The following is a 21356-nucleotide window of genomic DNA, read 5'->3' as shown; positions in this document are numbered from 1 at the left end:
CCACTATTATCATCATATCATTCCATTATTATCATCATATCATTCCATTATTATCATCATATCATTCCATTATAATCATCATATCATTCCACTATTATCACCATATCATTCCAGTATTATCATCCCCACGGAAACAGTATTCTGACTCATAGCTAACGACTTCTATTTCCCTGTTAAAAACTGAGACCAGTGCACAGTAACAATAAGTACCTAAGTACCATCTTTCGATGGTCAGCCGTGTAATGGATGTAGTTTAGTGTGCGTCGGGTTAATGCTGCGACGGCGTGGGCAGGACATCACCACAATCAGCAGGAGCGATGACGACAGTGTGTCCGAAACGTCATTCTCAAGGAAGGTTAATTCAACACTGAAACCTAAGCAACGGGTTCGTTACCATGATTTTGCGACATAAATACCCGCAAAATTCGTAATTACTCTGAGAACACCTTGTCTATTTACGTCCCTATTCAAGACGATGTTACGACATTATCGTGAATTACCAATTCGCGGTCTTTGCATTCCAAAGAATAAGTGAGAGAGTGAATTTGGTTTTACGCCGCTTTTAGCAATATAGTATCACTGAGGGGGACTTCAGACATTGCACCCATGTGGAGAATCGAACCCGGGTCTTCGGCGTGACGAGCGAAAGCTTTAACCACTAGACTACCACAGCGCCCCTCCTTTCAATATCATGCAGCTTCTAACTGTTTTGATAACAGTGAGTGAGTGAGTTGGGCTTTAAGCTGCTTTTAGCAATATCACGACAGGGGACACCAGAAATGGGCTTCACATATTGTACTCATGAGGGGAATCGAACCCGGATCTTAAGCGAACGATCGAACGCTTTAATCACTAGACTACCCCATCGCCTCTCTTGATGAGAGGGAGAAATAGGTCAGATTATCACATTGCCCGATAACAGATTTATTGTGTGCTGTAACCACTCATTTGTTCCCATGAAAGGCTATGAGTATTGTAATTATATGCTTGGGAGAATAATTGAATGTGATAATCGTTGACTGCTGATGAAAATATACGATATGATGTCACGTGTCAATACATCGATTGTGCACTAGAATCAGGAAGTGGAACTATCCTGCATGCAAACAGATTCACCATGATGAAATATTGGTTCGTGTGAATAAATAGTGCACACACCTTTTCGAGACGCGATCCAAACAAGGACGTTGACGCAGAATTTTGAGCAATTGGTTTCAAAGAGGAGTGGGGAAATTGCTGTGGAGAAGAGGGGTATAGAAGATGAGGTGGAGCAGACTTGTGGAGACGAGGGGTAGTGAGGAGGGATGGAGAAAAGCATTAGAGGAAAGGGATTGAGAAGAGAAGTAGAGAAGAGGAGCCGGTGAAGATCAGTGGAGAAGAGGGGTGCAGAAGATGAGTAGAGGATAGGAATGGAGAAGAGGAGCAGAAAAAAGGGTGGAGAAGATGAGTAAAGAAGAGAGCCGGAGTGGAGCAGGAAGATTGGTGCAGAAGATGAGTAGAGAAGATGGATGGTGAAAATGAATGTAGAAGAAGAGGAATGAAGAGCAGCAGAGAAGACTTTGGAGAAGATGAGAAGAAAAGAGGGGCGGAGAAGAGGAGCAGAGAAGAAGAGTGTGGTGAAGAGAAGCAGAGAAGATGGAATGGTGAAAAGGGGTAGAGAAGATGAGTTGGGAAGAGGGTGGAGAAGATGAGTTTATTTTTCAGACAGATTATATCTGAAACGGTTGATAAATTGTATCCTCGGGGCGGCGATTTATTCACCAAGGAGTGTGAGTTTTAGAAACGTTTGTTGTGCAACTCTGATTGTCGGACATCTTGCATATTTTTTACCTTATGATCCCAGCAGTGAAATGTACGAGCTTTTCATGAAAATACACCATCGCCGACTTTTCGGAAGATAAAAAGAAAATATTTAGGATGAACTGCGAGGCAAAGGGGAGATACTGGTTATTATTATCATTGGGTGGGTGGCTGGGTGGGTGGTGTATGTTCATCGACCCTAGACAGACAGCTAATCCTTTCAACCGAGTTTTCCTAATTATTATTCGTTGTACTTTAAGTAATGAAGAACATGTATAAACTGTCAATTCTACAGATGCTCTTTGGTTGGACCTGTTGTTATCTATTTATACCGTCTTGAAAGTAATGATGATGTCAAATATTACTGTTCTTAACAACGTGTGACTGAGGCGTCGTTAATGCTCACCCGGCCTGTCAGCACTCATAAGCTCTGAAGAGCACTTAAGAAAATATGTAAAGTCATCTCGCCCGTTCCACAGCACGGATATTGTTTTATATGACCTAGTTCATAAATTAATCTGAATCAATATACAGCTTAATTTGTCCGAGGAACAAACGATATTCATTTGATGACAAAAATATAGTTTGTGTTATTTGTTACCGATGGTAATGTAAATATTGGATAAGAGATGAGAGCCAAATATACACTTTCTTCCACAAAACTTGTTTAATTTGCCAGGAAAACACACCCAAATGTAAATTTTTGCTCAACTTCCAACTGTTGTCTACAGTTTTGCCTGTTCGAATCAGAGATTGCACAAAACGTGGCGCCTGTCCCCGTTCTGGTTGACTGACCCAGTTTGTGAGAGTTTACCTGTCCGGTGACAGGTGAGTGGCATCGATCGTGTCTGTCGGCGGGAGGCTGTGTTCAACGTCCCCGAGATGACTGCCATTTACTGAGCATTTGATGAAATCCTGTTGCAACTGTCCTGACACCACCGACATCGGATAATCATCTTCGACATCACCACAAATTAAAATATGATCACCGACACAGCTGACCACATCACTAACACAACTGTACACGTCACCAACACAACAAACCATACCACCGACAATACAGACCACATCAACTAGACTACTGTCAACATCACCGACACTACTGACCACATCAACATCACTACCGACCACATCAGTGACACTACTGACCACATCAACATCACTACTGACCACATCAACGACACTACTGACCACATCACCGACACTACTGACCACATCAGTGACACTACTCACCACATCAACGACACTACTGACCACATCAGTGACACTATTGACCACATCAACTAGACTACTGACCACATCATCGACACTACTGACCACATCAACATCACTACTGACCACATCATCGACACTACTGACCACATCAACAACACTACTGACCACATCAACGACACTACTGACCACATCATCGACACTACTGACCACATCAACAACACTACTGACCACATCAACGACACTACTGACCACATCACCGACACTACTGACCACATCAATGACACTACTGACCACATCAATGACACTACTGACCACATCAATGACACTACTGACCACATCAACATCACTACTGACCACATCACCAACACTGCAGACAACATCACCAATAGTACAAGCAGCATCACCAACACTACAGACAGCATCAGCAACAACTGCCCACATCACCATCACTACTGACATCACCGGCAGAACTGACATCGCCGACATTACTAACAACATCATCAACACCACTGGCGACATCACTGACACCGCTGACCACATCACCAATACTACTGACAACATAACCGACACCAATGACATCACCAACACAACTGACATCATCAACAACACTGACAACACCAACTACACCGACAACATCACCAGCACTACAAACCCCGCCGTCCGGACTGACCACAACGTGAACACTACCGACTCCATCATTACCACCACGTCTTCATCTACAACACAAACAAGACGCCAAGATCCCGCTGACAATACTAACGCTGTCTCACAATTCAGCGTTGCACGTCCACATAACTGCACCGGTTAATTAAGCAAATGTTGTTTTATATATAGAACTGCCATTAAGAGTTTCCTGAAGATACTGTTAAATAACTGTTTACCTTTCCGTTGGTTTCTCAAGGTCAGTGTGATAATTACCGTGGCTAATCACCTTGATATAATCAGAGTCTGTAAGACGTGGTGCATGAGATCAAGATATTGGTATGAAAGTCGCTGCCCGTGCATTCAACATATGGCTTCTCCTATCGATCGTAATTACCAACTCGTTTCCATGACAACGATTTTTATGATTCATTACTTTGAATTTAAACCTGATGAAAAGCTCTGACCAGGCCAAATCGTGTATCGTCTTTTTACCTTGCCTCTTCTGGCCTCGAGATTGGGTTGCCGGAGAATTTATACCAAGGCTCTTAAGAAGTCAAACATGTTTAAAAAAAGAAGTAGAATGAATTTATTTTAATTCCTTCGTCCTCACGTGGTCAGTATACAAAGGAACGATTCCGACTTGAATTGCGTCATTTTCTCAAACGTAGTATATTTAAAATATTTAGTTATACTCCAACGCCAGTCATGTTTGTAACGCCAATATTTGTCTCCTGGGATATGAAATAAAATTAATCTGGCGTTAATGGTATTAAAGCAATGTCAAAAGGGAGTGGTCAACTGACATATACTTGAACCCAAACGTTGAAACGAACCCGGGAAACATGAAGAGCTAACGCTTGACCCATTTTTTTACGACCCGTACCACTGGACAATGTGTGTTGGAATTGATAAACATGCGTGCGTGTGTACTCCATAAGCATTATTTATTGATGTATTGACCTCAGCTCCCACCCATACTGACCACAACACTGGCCTCAATGACCTTAAAACCACCACATACTCACCTCAACACTACCCTACACTTACAGCACTACTCCACACTGACCACAACACTACCCCACAATGACAACACTACCCCACATGACTACAACAGTACCCAACACTGACCACAACAGTACCCCACACTGACCACAAACGACCACACACTGACCCCCAAACTACCCCACACTGACCACAACACTTCTTCACACTGACCACAACACTACCCCACACTGACCTCAACACTTCCGCACACTGACCTCAGCACTACCCTACACTGACCTGTGGGATATGTGACCTGTGACAACACCCCACCCCACCCCCACCCCATCTCCCCACCACCCCACCCCCTCGTGATACTCTGTAACTTCAGATGGGCATTGTTGCTCATACGGAAGAGAGTACGTTCGTTTAAAGAGGCTTTTTCACGTATTTAAACACCCACAATACAGATAAGGCGTCTGTTGGAAAACTTCATGACAGAATCCCCCACCATAATCTAGGACATAGGACAAATCCCAAAATACTTCCATAACCGACGGGTGTATTAAACATATAAGATAGTACCCCCCGTTTATGAACGTTATATATTACCGTGTAAGCATGACAGGGTGAGACATCAATAGCAGTGACCCCCGGGCAATCACGGACCACGCTGACAGGATAGACCTTTTCACCGCCTTCAAATCCCCGAACCAGAAACTCATCCGCTGTGATATATTTGGGATTATGTTTTACAATATTCGTATGAAGCAAATATGTCATGCCCAGGATACGTGCTGGCGTCCTGAACTTGGGCCATCCAGGGGGGTGGGGTTTCACCTGGCGATCTAAATCTGTGATAAATAATAGTTATGTGAAAAATAGACATACTGGACACCTGTTACCTTGTCACCTGACAATGTGGCACAAGACAAAACATACATTTGTGAGACACCAACGATATAGACAAGGCATATTTATAGTGTACATACACTGGACAAAAAAAGTTAGTGATACTGTTATTTATATCAATGTGTGAATGAATAGACAGATCATTATTAATAATTTGAAAATTTACATATATCCCTAACTATTTTTGTCCAGTATACTTACGATATGATTATGAGACTAAGTGCAGTATAGCTATGTACACCTGTCCATACAGGTGCGGAATAGCGAGCTATATATAAAAATATAATAGATACAATTATTATGATGACCCTGCAATGACATGATTAATAGTATATAATATATCATAATATATCATAATACGTCATGGATATATCATAATGTGCCGCTGTAGTATACCGGGTAGATGTATAATGCTCTGGATATACCACGTTTAGCCTTGCTATACGTATTGCTTATACCATACCAGGGGTGCATGTATATCGTAATGTATGGTGGTGCATATACCACACAATTGAAATGTTGTAGTGGTACCGCTGTAATGTATGGCTGTAGTATACGTAGTACTTATACCACGCCAAGGATATAACGTAATGTATGACTGCAGTGTACGTGGTGCATATGCCGTACAATTGTGATGTAGTGATACCATAGTAATGTATGGTATAGGTGGTACATATTCAAAACCATGGATGTATCGTAAGTATAACTTCAGCATACGCGGTACCAACCAACTGTGCTGTTCTTGGTACATATGCTACACACAATGGATATATCGCAATGTATAGCTATAGTATACATGGTACATAAGCTATACAATGGGTATATCGTAATGTATAGTTGAAGTGTATGTTATGGATATTATACTACTAGAGTATACATGGTACATACACCATACAGTGAGTATATCGTGATGTACAGCTGTAGTGTACTTGGCACATATGACACACACAGTAGGCTTATCGTAATGTAGAGCCGTGACGCAGAATAAGCAGGAATAAGCAGGCTTGGATTAGAGGTACCACAATATAATGATATAAAACCCCTACACAGCAATCTTATACGATGGCGTCGTCTCTATCGTCTCAACTGTCAAAAAAAATATTTCTTCCACACGTCTAAGTTTAAGATTAACTCGGGATTTTTACATATTATTAAACACCTTCAGTTTCATGTGTCAAGTTAAAAACTAAAACGAATTTGTTCATATATCAAATAGAGAACAACACGTGATTTTAAATGTAATATGCCTTAACATGTAATTTGTCTCACAGTTCTTGGACCATATTATTTTCTTTTCCACCCAAAATGTCCTTCAGTGCATGTGCACTGAATGGTGTCAGTATTTCCAATTCTTCCATCTCACCCTTTTGAATTTTTTTTATTTTCCTCTCAAAATGATATATTATACTAAGCTGGTCTGCATGTTGTATGTAAAGTTAATTTGGTTTAGTTTCATATGTTTAGTAAAGCTTTAAGCTAAACCTTATTTTAGTTTCAAGAGTCATGACAGGAATTGAAAAGCAGTGAAAAGGAAATTGATCTCGTGCAAGAAAGCCAAAGGTCAAGGCTATTTACAGCGATTACAAAGATCGTTAACTGTCACTCAAGGTATATGTACTATTTTTATACAATAATACTTTAAAATGTCATGTGCAATATGTACTTCATTGTGAATAAAAAAAACTATATATGTACGTGGTTCGTCGTTTTCCGTGAGTGATCGATCTAAGGCCGGAGGGTCACTGTAAACTCGTCAAACGGTTCTGTCACCTGATGTGGATATAATACACTTGAATATTAATTGCTGTAGAAAAGGGGTGGGGGAGCACACACGGCACAGCCCGGGGATAGGGATTCATACGGCTTACCTGGAGTATGAAGCTGATTGACTGATTGTACCGACATATATACAACTCACTTGATACAACTCACACAGCGGGTTGTTTTCTCTAGGCTTCCGTTTCTAAGAGTTAGAGGCTGTCCTTCCTGTTAATATATCACCTTGTAAATTTCAAAAACAAAATAATTCATACTATTCTACTTGCACATTTCTGGCCTGTTTTAATTAAATATGTGGTGGTGATGCTTCGGGAGAATTGGTGATAAATTTTAAGGAAACAGTTTTGAATTTTTATTATAGTGAATACTCCTCTTTGTAATTCATACAATATTGACAGTTTCAAATGTACCTTGAATCATGCGACAGACCCCATATATTTCTTTTAATCGTTTACGTCATTTTGTGGATGACAGCAAACCGCTCAATCCCCCAATGGAGCGGCATCATGATATATTAATTAATCCTTTACAGCGTGTTAACTGTACACCACAGTGCACCATGCCCTCCCAGTCATCCGTATCGAAGAGACACCACGTGACGTAAGTCTGTCCTGAAACCCTACCTGAGATACCTGTCCAAATAGACTCGTCGGCTTCTTTGATGTCCAGTGAAGCGCGTCATTCAAGTCTTCCTCGATCTGTCTCCATGCACCTGCTTTAACGGAGGGCAGCTCCGCAGGGAGAGGAGACGGCCGTTCCGGTTCGCTGAATCTCAACTCGGGCCCAGCCAAGGAGATGCATCTAGCCCATCTATTATCTAATCGACTCAGTGTAATTGTTATTTTGACTTTCTACTGTATCTAATGGGGAGACTTTTATGACAGATAATTCGATGACTCAGGTGGTTGTTGAACATAGTCCATAGCCCACAGGCAGACATATATTACCAATAACTAAAGTATGTTTTCACCTCGATAAACGCATTTTAGGAATAACGATTCGTGTTACCTACGACCATGCTATGACAGGACCTATGTCAGCAGTTTGTTTGAACTATGACGCACTAAAATTACACAAACCCATGTCAAGAAACCATTTTGTTTAGTGATATATGTGTATTTACTGCATAATTCATTTTTTAACAAGATGGCGATGAAATTGGTTTAATACAAACGCAAGGCTTGCGTGGGCACAGTGTTGGATAGGTTAACCCACCTAACAATACATCACCAGTTCGCTACTGGTTGTTTGATGTATCCCTGTCAATCAGAATTCAACTATTGGATGTAAACGTTGTTAAAAACTTTGGGTGTTTTGTTGTCTCCTTCGGCAAAGATTAGTCAAGCAACCAGAGTGTGTAGATTTCTTTCTATATATTTTAAGGTCATGAAACGAATTACAAATTTTACAAAGCGTCTTTTTTAAACAATGAGATTTTACGGTTGATATATGATATTCATATTTAGAAAATGACTATTAAACGCGACATCTCTGCGACGTCAGAACGTAACGACAACGACGCCAGACACGTGTCAATCACCAATCCAGAAAAGGTGTCACTACTGCTAACATTTCCTCATAGACAAGAGGGGGACGCTATGAAAATGAAATAAAATGATATTATTTTCCCTTCAAGATACTGTTTGCGTTTCGCCCGCTGCTGTTGCGAAACTAGCCAGGCATGCTGTTGAAAAAGCCCTGTGGCCGGTAATTGCTGCGACTTTCCACGCGACTAAGCCCAATGTTGAGCCCTGTCATGCTCGGAAGGTTACAGGGTCGATAGGGAAGTAGTATTGTTTCGCATAACAGAGCAGTGGAGATGTGGTGATGCAGGACTGCCCAGTCAAGTATATATAGATTATATTACTTACACGGTATCATTACAACATCCTTGTTAAAACACGTCAAGTCTCGATCAGGCGAGATTTGGCCTGCTGTAGGAGTGACAGTGGAAGTTGATGATGGAAGTAATTACAGATATCAGGAAAATAATGACTGGTGTACTTGTTCCACGCATGAGTGAGAACATTGTTATACAATATATAATATCGACAGAAGCTATAACTTTACCAAAGGAATGATTGATAAACTACCATCTTGTGCAAATGTAAGATACATTAATCGCATTTAATTACCCCAAACATGTTATATGCACGTTATATGTCTTTCTCCACCCCCCTCTCTCCCTCTTTCCTTCTCTCTCTTTCTGTCTCCATGTACATGACTTCTTATGGGAGGGGGTGGGGTTGGGTTTGCAGTTAAAGTGCTAAGCACCCGTTCTGTTCTAGGGTGGGGACTCATCAATGTTGTACATTTTAATGCTTAAAATTATGGGAGGGGGATTGTCACTGATTTTGTACATGGCGTGCCGGGGGAGGGATCACTTCGTACATAGTTTAAAGGGTGTCAGTCACTGCGCATGCTTCTTATCATCCATTGCCCGCGCCTCAGCCCTCATAGCCATAAATTATTAACGGTCCCGTAGTTGTCTAGAATGATTTGGTGATTCTGTATTGGTCAGCAATGAAATAAGCATAGCTTGGGGCTCCTCATGGATATTGCGGAAATTGCTGATTTGTTGTTTTTACCAGATACTGTATCTCTACCGAAATCTTACTTGAACACGACCCTTGGGACAATGGATTATCAGAAGGACACATAAACAGATAAATAGAAGGTTTGCTTCTTTTATGGCAGGAGTATTGACAGCCAGGGTTTGACAAATATTCTATCAACTATATCATGGTGTCTAACTGGCCATGAATCGTGGGTTAAGTGCCATCGGTAGTATTTCGGGCATATCGTGACTAAACCAAATACATGATACATACGTTTAAATTATAAATATACCTTTTGACAAAGAACCGTGAAAGCAACTAGCACATCCCGAAAGTTTTCAAACTAGCATATGACACTGTAAGTGGATTTCTAAACAGAACTATACAGTATTACAACGGGCAGCAGATAGGCAGCAACTGAAGTCAGATCGTCATACCAGGGGGCAAGGGGGCTTACAGTACCTTTGCTACATTTGCTGCCAGCATGAACTGGTCTAGACTGACACAGTTTAAATCGGATATAAAATGACTTTGTCTTTAGTTTTATTATCCTAAGTATTATCAGTTAACCAAAAAATACCCAGCCTCTAAATAACATTGATCACAACACACGTACATCGATTGTTTAAAGAGGTCACTGATACAGAAAATCTCTATGCTTGAATATCCACTGGCAGTATCCATATCTAAATTCTTCTGATATGTTACTGGTAAATGTATGTAATTTATTAATACTAAAATATGACACAATTGTTCAGTTCTTCAATTCTTCTAAGTTTATAATAAATATCAATCAAGCAAATACAGTCTACACAGTGTCACGGGCTGATTTAAGGATTTATTGACAACAGACCGCGATCCTCTTACATACAAAAATCAATTCGCGTGAAAAAAATCATCCTGGTGTAAATCCTCCAGATGTGCAAGGACAGTTCAAGCAGCTACTTGCTTTATCACACGAAATGCTTGAAATATCACCTCCACTGATAGCTTTGTAGTAAGAGACAGATGTACAATAACCCAATTACTTTGTGTTTTTTGGAGACTAAAATATTGATTTGTGTAAATATTAGTTTGAAATAATTCTTATCCTTATGTAAATGATATAATAATATTCATTATGCAGTATTCATATTCTATATTTACGAAGTGAATACAGACAAGAAAAACGAAATAGTACAAAAAAGTACTTTGAATGGTTCTTTGTTGTTAACCGATAGAGAAATTGTAATATTTTCACGCATCCTATTTAAATATAGCTGAAAAAGAAATTAAATATTAAATGCATTCGAGGTATGGATTTTTGTAATGAACACTGGGCACAACATCACGTAAATATATGCACATAATATTTTTGACTCCCTTCTTTTATTGTTCAGTGACTAAATGATGACTTGATCCGTGATTTGTACATTAGACTGCCATATTGTGGTTCAATCCTTGATTGTCTATATTTAGTACCACATTCTGGCACAATCTTTGAGTGTAGAGATTTTAATACTACAATGTGGCTCAGTACTAGGATGTATATATCAAGCATATTGTGGTTCAATCCTTGATTGTCTATATTTAGTACCACATTCTGGCACAATCTTTGAGTGTAGAGATTTAAATACTACAATGTGGCTCAGTACTAGGATGTATATATCAAGCATATTTTGGTTCAATCCTTGATTGTCTATATTTAGTACCACATTCTGGCACAATCTTTGAGTGTAGAGATTTAAATGCTACAATGTGGCTCAGTACTAGGATGTATATATCAAGCATATTGTGGTTCAATCCTTGATTGTCTATATTTAGTACCACATTCTGGCACAATCTTTGAGTGTAGAGATTTTAATACTACAATGTGGCTCAGTACTAGGATGTATATATCAAGCATATTGTGGTTCAATCCTTGATTGTCTATATTTAGTACCACATTCTGGCACAATCTTTGAGTGTAGAGATTTTAATACTACAATGTGGCTCAGTACTAGGATGTATATATCAAGCATATTGTGGTTCAATCCTTGATTGTCTATATTTAGTACCACATTCTGGCACAATCTTTGAGTGTAGAGATTTTAATACTACAATGTGGCTCAGTACTAGGATGTATATATCAAGCATATTGTGGTTCAATCCTTGATTGTCTATATTTAGTACCACATTCTGGCACAATCTTTGAGTGTAGAGATTTAAATGCTACAATGTGGCTCAGTACTAGGATGTATATATCAAGCATATTGTGGTTCAATCCTTGATTGTCTATATTTAGTACCACATTCTGGCACAATCTTTGAGTGTAGAGATTTTAATACTACAATGTGGCTCAGTACTAGGATGTATATATCAAGCATATTGTGGTTCAATCCTTGATTGTCTATATTTAGTACCACATTCTGGCACAATCTTTGAGTGTAGAGATTTTAATACTACAATGTGGCTCAGTACTAGGATGTATATATCAAGCATATTGTGGTTCAATCCTTGATTGTCTATATTTAGTACCACATTCTGGCACAATCTTTGAGTGTAGAGATTTTAATACTACAATGTGGCTCAGTACTAGGATGTATATATCAAGCATATTGTGGTTCAATCCTTGATTGTCCATATTTAGTACCACATTCTGGCACAATCTTTGAGTGTAGAGATTTTAATACTACAATGTGGCTCAGTACTAGGTTATATATATATATAATACCATATTGTGGTTCAATCCTACTTGTATATATTTCAGCACTACGTTGTAGCCCAGTCTTTGATCGTATACATTTTAGCAGCGCATTGTGCACAATCCTTGATTGTACACATTTAAGTATCACATTATGACACCATCCTTGATTTATATTTTAGTAGTACATTGGAGCTCAGTTCTTGATTATATATACCATTATTGTAACACGACATTGTGGCAGAATCATTGATTATACAGACTTTAGTACAACACTGTGTAATGATCTTTGATTGTATATATTTTAGTACCACATTGTAGCACAATTTTCGACTGTATACATTTTAGTACCACATTGTGGCCAATGTTTTTATTGTATATATTTTTGCACAATTCTTGATCGTACTTGTTTCCCGGTGGGTTTTTCATAATTCTCCATTTTCCAACTTTCACATTCTAGAAATTAGGTTCAGTGTATGCACTGATTCGAGAGAATGCGAAAAGCGTCCGAAGTTTCTTTGAGCGTCGATCGATAAATTAATAATAAAACACTAACTTATGTAATATAATTTTGCCACAATTGAATGGAAATGTACTTCTGTCTCTTGAGTTTTTAATTGTATTGATTTAATAATGTTTGGCAAAGTCAAGTAAACATTTCGGTGGTGAGCTGAGCTCGTCTTACCCCAACAATCGCTTTGTGAACGCTGTCCTCGGAAGTGACCACCAGAGCCCCGTTATACAAAGCAGCCTTAGCGTTTATATTTCAACTGTCGTAAGTCTATACTGAGTTATGGGAGTTACGATCACCTTAGCACTAAGATGGATAATACGTACAACCCATGGTTCCGTTCCGTAAAGTGATCCTAGCATTGAGACAATCGTACTTCCATATTTCAACAAGGACACAGGGCAGTCGTGTATCACTAAGGTATTACAAATTGGGAACATGGCTTTAAGTAACTATTTTTATAAACCAATGCTGTATTTATATTTATCTCAATACCAATATTAAGATGACGTCACAGAATAAACAAGGGACAAATCTTTTTTTCGTTCCTGTTTTGGTTTGAAATTCATGTATTTACTTGAATAAAACTTCTAAATACAATAAAGTTGACTTGAACAAACTAATTTCTGAAAGATTTGAAATCCTAAAACCAGTGTTCAGTTAGAATTGTCTCAAATATAATCGTTTTCTGAAACTGTGAGAAAGAGTTCAGTCTTACGTTTATGGCCTCATCTTAGCTGCTATGATCTCATGTTGATTCTCAAGCACCATACACGAAAGTAGAAACACAAGGCCCTAAATCGTGTGGTATGCCCTTCTGCCCAACCCTTTCTGTGAAGCCTAAACCCTAAATTAAGTGTAGATTTACTTCAGGACAAAGACACCTTTCCCAAATTGTGAAAACATTATGTTCAGTAGCTGAACGTTCGTCTATAGAAGCATCTACGGAGTTACTTTTGTCTTTATGCTTTAGTCGGTTACTGTTCAAGATGGCGTAACCCTTACACGACATATGCAGTTTATATTGCTACTACGATGATGTAAATGAGAGTGTTGGGTGTACTGGGAATGTCAAGAGACACAAAACGTTTTGGAAAAACCTGCAAATTGTTTGCAAAACAATTTATACCTTCATCCATTGCTGTTGTTAAACCTTATGGTTTTGGTGTCGTACTGAACATCAAAAGGGATTCCTAAGTCATATCATATTGCTACGAAAATACATATGTACATATGCAGTATTTGAAATGCGCACCCAAGTATACCTTTATTTATAAAACTCTGAAATAAATACCTTCAAACAAAAATAACAAATTTCAATCAGAAATGGGGCCTTTTCTTTTGAGTATGATGACTTTCAAATGTACCCATGTATACTCGATATGATTTTTCTGTTATTGCATTATGTATGTTTATTGATATGATATTGGTATTATACATGTACATCATTTGTCTGTATGTATCACAATTTTTTTATATATGACACTGTGATCTTGGTACTTTACGTGCTCAGATACTTGAGGTTTTACCTGCAGTGGTATGACCGTGTACTGTTCAAGATGGCGTAATCTTTACGCATTGTGGACAGACAATGGAATGTTCCTCAGACTGTTGCGAGTGTCATGTCTGAAAGCCAGGTGCATTGTCACCGTCCTGTGAAGTCATCATAGTACAGACACAGCAGTTGATTTCTCATTGACTACTGTCAGTCAATGAGATGTGGCCTTGAGAGAGATCGATACTTAGTCATCCGGCCGCAGATCGATTCATCCTGTTGTCTAGTGATACACTAATTATTAATTATGATATGGTTAAGAGACACACTAGATCGTGTATGACGAAATCATTGATCGTGTTGTCATTCCACTGGACAAATGATCTGAGGACATCTCCACTGAACTACTGATCTGAGGACATCTCCACTGGACCATTGATGTAAGGACATCTCCACAGTGAAACTGATCTGAGGATGTCTTCACTGGACAACTGATCTGAGGACATCTCAACTGGACCACACATCTGAGGACATCTCCACTGGACCACTGATCTGAGGACATCTTCATTGGACCACTGATCTGTGGTCAGCGGATACCAGGATACCAACAAGATACAACGCAACAACACAATACGTGTTCAATGCAGATCTTTGCCGATCATCATAGTCCTAGACGGTGCTTCCAGACTGTTTCCACAATAGAGTTCCTAGACGGTTGTCATGGATAGAAGCTCACCACAACGGGCATAGATGCATTTCCTAGATAGTTTCTTGAAGTTTTATGAGGTAGTTGCCCAAGGGAATTACTCAGCTGATTAATCTAGCTATTATTTCTAAAAGGCTATCCTAGAACGCCTTATATAACGTCATTTGATAGTGGTCCGTGTTTTATATACAAATAGTACTCTTAGACAGTGTTGCTCAGCAGTGATTCTTGATCAATGCAAAGGGTTGCAAGTTGATATTAGCCCTACATTGTCGTCCAGAATATAGATTCTTCGCGTCTCAAGCAAATATAAAAGTAAATGAAACAGAGTGCATCCGCTTATGTTGTACAGTCACTGGTTTACTGTGAACTAGTCTGTGGTTCAAACCTGGATTCTATGCGGAAACCGTACAACACCAACTAGCATGATCCTCGGATTCCTAAAATACTGAGTTGGTCTTAAAGATAAACACTTCACGACTCCAGGTTCGAAATGACCTTCCATAACCCATGCATGTCGTAAGAGGCGACTAGCAGGATCAGTTGGTCAAGCTTGCAAACGTGGTTGACACATGTCCTCGTATCCCAGTTATGTAAACCAAAGCCCACGCTGTTGATCACTGGATTGTCTGGTCCAGACTCAGTTATTTACAGACAGCTGAAATACATGTGTTACCGAGTGCGGTGTAAAACTAGCTCACTCACTCACTCCTAACATCAGCAATGCTATGACGGAAAGTGGGCATCACTCATTTCTAACCATGCAAAGAAACCGGGAATACGGAGTGACGAGCGAACACCCTCCCCACTAGACTATTCACCGCGCCATAACACCCTGTGAGGATGAAGATTTAACAAAGCATAAATAACACGACCTCCATTTGTCTCCAACACGGTTCTGTTTGTCCATGTTGAACTCTCCTCACATATCTTGTTCATCCACATACATTACGTTTTAACGAGTCAGACACAATCCATTTGAAGACGGGATTTTTTTCAAAAGCCTCACTACACTTAGTGAACTAGCCATCAGTGACATAATCTATAGATCTTGCCCAGTACAAGTGTCCTACATCATCCGAAACAGCTCCGTACACGTCTTTTGAATGAATAATATTGCAAGACAATTGAAGAACTGTTTGGCCACATTGTCATAAATTCGGAAAGCAATATCCATTCAACGAGCCACTTCAAAGTGCATGAAGGTGAGTGTACAAACTATACACTTATATTTTTATAAGCACAATGAGGCTATTCCCATAAAAATGGCAATTATTAAAAATCGTTATCTGTATTTTCTAACGGAAATTTGCATGTTTCAGAAGTCCATGATAACATCTGACACAGTCTCCTCAACTGGAAGAATATATATCATACATCATCGGTATCATGGACATTTGTGGTCAATTCCATGCATCGATCTTAGCATATTTTTGTAATATACACGGAAGTTCGCAGCATAAAAAAGGTACAGCTGTTTGGTTGATGACGTTCATCCTGATTTGTTTTAATGCACATTTCTGTGTTGTTGGTTTTTTTTTTCACAAATGACAGTCACCATCTTAAACACAGCAAAATGATATGGCAACACGAAAAGGACAACTTGAATAAAAGAAAATGTCCCCACAAAACCAAACCTCAAATAACAACATCGACGTGTTCCTCCTGATGAAAGAAATGAAAAAAAAATCGAAAATATTTAGACGTTAATAACGTTAATTGGCTTCATTGTGAATAAAAACGTCAAAAACATTTCTAAAGACATAAGAGCTCTCTGCGAATTGTGTTCATCAACCCCGCTGTCACGAGCATTTTAAGCATGCGGAGTATTTGAGGAAATTAAAAACCACAAATGTTTACCGCCAGTATTAAGGAAGCGGCGGATATGAAAATATACTGTATTAAGGTAGAATGAAATATTATGTTTGCATCGATCTGTATGTGAAAAAAGACCAAAAGATATATTCTATACAGAACCGATGACACTAATTTAGTCTGTCGTACAGTGACCAAAGCATTTTGTTTTCCTTTCCGGCCAACCCTTTCTTTGATGCATACGTTCTTTAACTTTAACTCATCCCTGTCATCCCTGAGGCGACTAACGGGATCGGGTGCTCGCTGACTTGGTTGACACATATCATTGGTTCCCATTTACGAAGATCGATGCTCATGCTGTTGACCACTGGAGTGTCCAGACTCGATTAATTAACAGACCGCCGCCATATAGTTGGAATGCGGCGTAAGACTAAACTCACTCGCTCATAAGTTGTAAATGGATTTAATTCGGGTTTTTCTCAGGTTATGAATCTGCTAACGTCTTTTTTTATTTTCAGAGACTCAGCATTGGCAAGGGTGACCCCTCCTACGTGTTACTGTTTCTTGGCACGATCTTGCCACCAAGACGATCGTTTCAGATTCCAAAGGGACAGTCTATCTCTGTTACTAATTTCTGATAATCAGTTCCCAGGACATACTTCACAGTAATTATCAAAAATAAATGTTTAATAAAATAATGTCACCTAAAATGTCAATGTGACCTTCTGCCGTCATTCCATGTAGGCGGCAATGTTTTGGTCTCGTGAGGCAACGAGAGCGTAAAATCGCGAGATAATGATGTCACCACAGAATGCGCCAAATCGAACCCCGTGGACTCCACACAAACCCCGTTGGTCTGTTAAGCAAATACAATACCAGGCGACATGTCTGCACGGAATCGATAGCACCTGTGTAACCGCTATGCTACGTGGACAAGCTAATTCCTTATGCAAATGCCAAGAAACTAATTACTCAGCCGGTGATAATTGCCTCGACAGGTGTAAAAAACAATGCACTGGAGAGATGTTAGATCAAACTGACCATTTCCCGTAACGACACTACAGAAGCGGAGCTGGAAGGACGGGGGAGGGGATGTTGTATTTGGTCAGTGGCTGGAAATATGATTGATGGACGCCACGGTGGAGCAAGACGTCCTCTTCGCCCTTAATTAGTGCAGTAGTACAAACAGTCCTTTTTCAGCTCTCACGTATTTATAAATGGTTGTCACGAAGGCATTATCCCGCTTCCACACTCTATCTGAGAAGTATCTCCTGACTCTATGTTGTTTCAAACATAATATGATACCCATTCCTGCGAATTTACTAAACTTTGACCACTTTCTAAATGGCATTGTAGAATTTAGCTAAACTTTGACCACTTTCTAAATGGCATTGTAGAATTTAGCAATACTTTAACCACTTTCTAAATGGCATGGTAGAATTTAGCTATACTTTGACCACTTTCTAAATGGCATTGTGGAATTTAGCTGAAGTTTGACCACTTTCTAAATGGCATTGTGGAATTTAGCTGAAGTTTGACCACTTTCTAAATGGCGTTGTGGAATGTAACTAAACTTTGACCACTTTCTAAATGACATTGTGGAATTTAGCTAAAGTTGTAACGAACCAGGTAGTTATCCATCTGCTCTTTATAACAGCGTTTGTTATATACGTTCATTAATATACTGAAGGAAACAATTAAGGGAACGCCACTTCATGGGTATTGTAAGATTTGTTCCCACAGTGCCTTTCAAAGATGGCGATGAAAGCCGGGACATATTAAAGGAACACTTGAATTTTCATGTGTACCTTTACTTGTTTCTGTCAGTATATATATATCTTCTGGTTGCTTTGGTTTGTTGTTTAACGCTGCAGAATTACAGCTCTATGACGGCGGCCTCTAAATATTTGAGCCTGGGCCAGACAATTCAGTGATCAACAGCGTGCGCATCGATCCACACAGATGGGATAATATGGTTGATATTTTCGAAATAGTGCTTGTTTGTATATGTTTCTCATCCTCTCTAGTGAGTGAGTGAGTGAGTTCAGTTTTACGCCGCACTCAGCAATATTCCAGCTATATGGCGGCGATCTGTAAATAATAGAGTGTGGACCAGACAATCCAGTGATCAACAACACGGGCATCGATCTGCGCAATTGGGAACCGATGACATGTGTCAACCAAGTCAGCCAGCCTGACCACCCGAACCAGTTAGTCGTCTCTTACGATAAGCATAGTCGCCTTTTATGGCAAGCATGGGTTGCTGAAGGGCTATTCTATCACGGGACCTTCACGGGTCTCAACCTCCGGTTCTCAACCTCCGTATCTCTGGCATCCGCGGTATAGTAGAACATTTGCAAGATTTGAGTATAAGATCCAAAAAGGCGTTAGAGATGAAAAATATATTACCCAACATATACGTAAAGAACAAAGAGAAGGAAAAGGCTTGTCGTCTGTATAACTTGTCTGAGTAGTGTATCTGGGTTACAACACTAACCGCATGGTGTCTCAGTTGACCAAAATTTTAAAAATGGAATATGTGATTCGTGTGACACGAGATTCCTCCATATGCCATAATGGTTTTGTTATTACCGCGAATATGTATAAATTTAGAATTTAGAACGAGATAACCGACGAAAAAGAAATATGAAAATGGGGTGGGGGTGGTTGTAGGGCAGTAATCCGTTCAGTCATTGTCATCAATCTTGGCATGACAAGTACTGGCTTCTTACTTGAATATGACTTAGATCTATAATTTATGTCTTGTAAGACATCTTTTTAAGTCGATGATTGTGCGGTCTGCAGCATGACTGATTGAGACGCAAGTGGCAAACGGTGTCGTGGAGTATATAAAAAGGCAGTAACAAGTACAAACGCCTAGCTATACTGAACAGCAAAAGAAACACAATTTCTTCGTCAAGTGTTTAAACAGAAGACATAAGCATGAACGCTTACGTTTTTGAAATTTGATGTTTTCGAAACTTGCTTTTCTTTTGCTGTTATTTAAGCATCAATTTGCACAGGTCCATGACACACAAAAGAAAAACAAATTATTTTAATATTTCATCTGTCTTCCGATTATATTTACCCCGGCCCCTCGCAGTGGCTGCCTTATACATTTCCCAACCTTTTGCGAGCAGGAGCGTATGAACCAATGGCCGTTTCAGATTGAATATATAATTGGATTTTTTTTGTGTGCGGCCTTCTCATAAAGGCAGTTTCTGTGTCTGAAACGTTTAATTATTAACACACAGAAGTGTTTAGTCTTCGCTATCAGAAGTTATGGGGTTAAATGGCAATATATAGTCAAGAAGTTCGAATTTAATACGTATATAAGAGAGTTAATGAACCTGATAACGACAGCCTGTCTCGAACCAGAATGATCTCATTGCCGTGTGCTATAGTGAATATAATAGCTTTCTAAACATTTACAGCTAAACACAGTTAATACAGCTTATCGATTTTCAATGACCTTTCTTCCTAATGAAGAAGTCCAATTTGGTTACATTATGGAAATGTTCAGTTTCCTTTTAGAATGTCTTTGGTACATATATAAAAGCGTTAGTCGGCATTTCTGCAGCTTGGTGTGTGGATATGTAAAACTCAAACACAAAACCGGAACGTACGCACGTACACATGTATGTATGTATGTATGTATGTATGTATGTATGTATGTATGTATGTATGTATGTATGTATGTACGTACGTACGTACGTACGTACGTACGTATGTATGTATGTATGTATGTATGTATGAATGCAATTACACTTTACTCATATATACATACGTGCCTACATGCACGCACGCACGCACGCACGCACGTATGTATATATGAGTAAAATGTAATTGTGAGGTAGCCACGCTGAGGACCCGGGTTCGATTCCCCCACATCAGTACAATGTGTGAAGCCCATTTCAGGTGTCCCACGCCGTGATATTGCTGGAATATTGGTAAAAGCGACGTGAAGCCATACTCAGTCACTCCTTTGTGAGCTGAGCAATGCCCAGTTTACAAGAATTTACTGCCAAAATTGAAGCCGCCGGAAAACACTATGATACATCTACAGAAACAATGACTTACAATCTATAAGAATTAACATCGTAAATGTTTCAATTTGTCTGTCCATTTGTGAGTTAAATTGTAATACTTGCAAAACAAATAGCAAAATCTTCCAGATTATCCGAACAATTCGCGAATACCTGGCGTTATCAGTGATATTGTATATAAATGATACAATCTGTTTCGTTGGAAGATCGACACTTTGCGCCCTGTTGTTG

General features: G+C 39.4%; 1 protein-coding gene across 1 annotated transcript; it reads right to left on the bottom strand.

Annotated features, from left to right (window-relative positions):
- Window positions 1-2610: 2610 nt before the first annotated feature.
- LOC137295305 (uncharacterized) lies at window positions 2611-3501 on the bottom strand. The gene has a single exon (XM_067826620.1). The coding sequence runs from the start codon at window positions 3499-3501 to the stop codon at window positions 2611-2613; it is 891 nt and encodes a 296-aa protein (XP_067682721.1).
- Between the last annotated feature and the right edge of the window lie 17855 nt (window positions 3502-21356).

This window comes from Haliotis asinina, chromosome 8 (assembly GCF_037392515.1).
Source record: "Haliotis asinina isolate JCU_RB_2024 chromosome 8, JCU_Hal_asi_v2, whole genome shotgun sequence".
NCBI classification, from domain to species: Eukaryota; Metazoa; Mollusca; class Gastropoda; order Lepetellida; family Haliotidae; genus Haliotis; species Haliotis asinina.
Note: the sequence above shows the minus strand (reverse complement) of the source record. Positions and strands in the feature narration are given on the sequence as shown.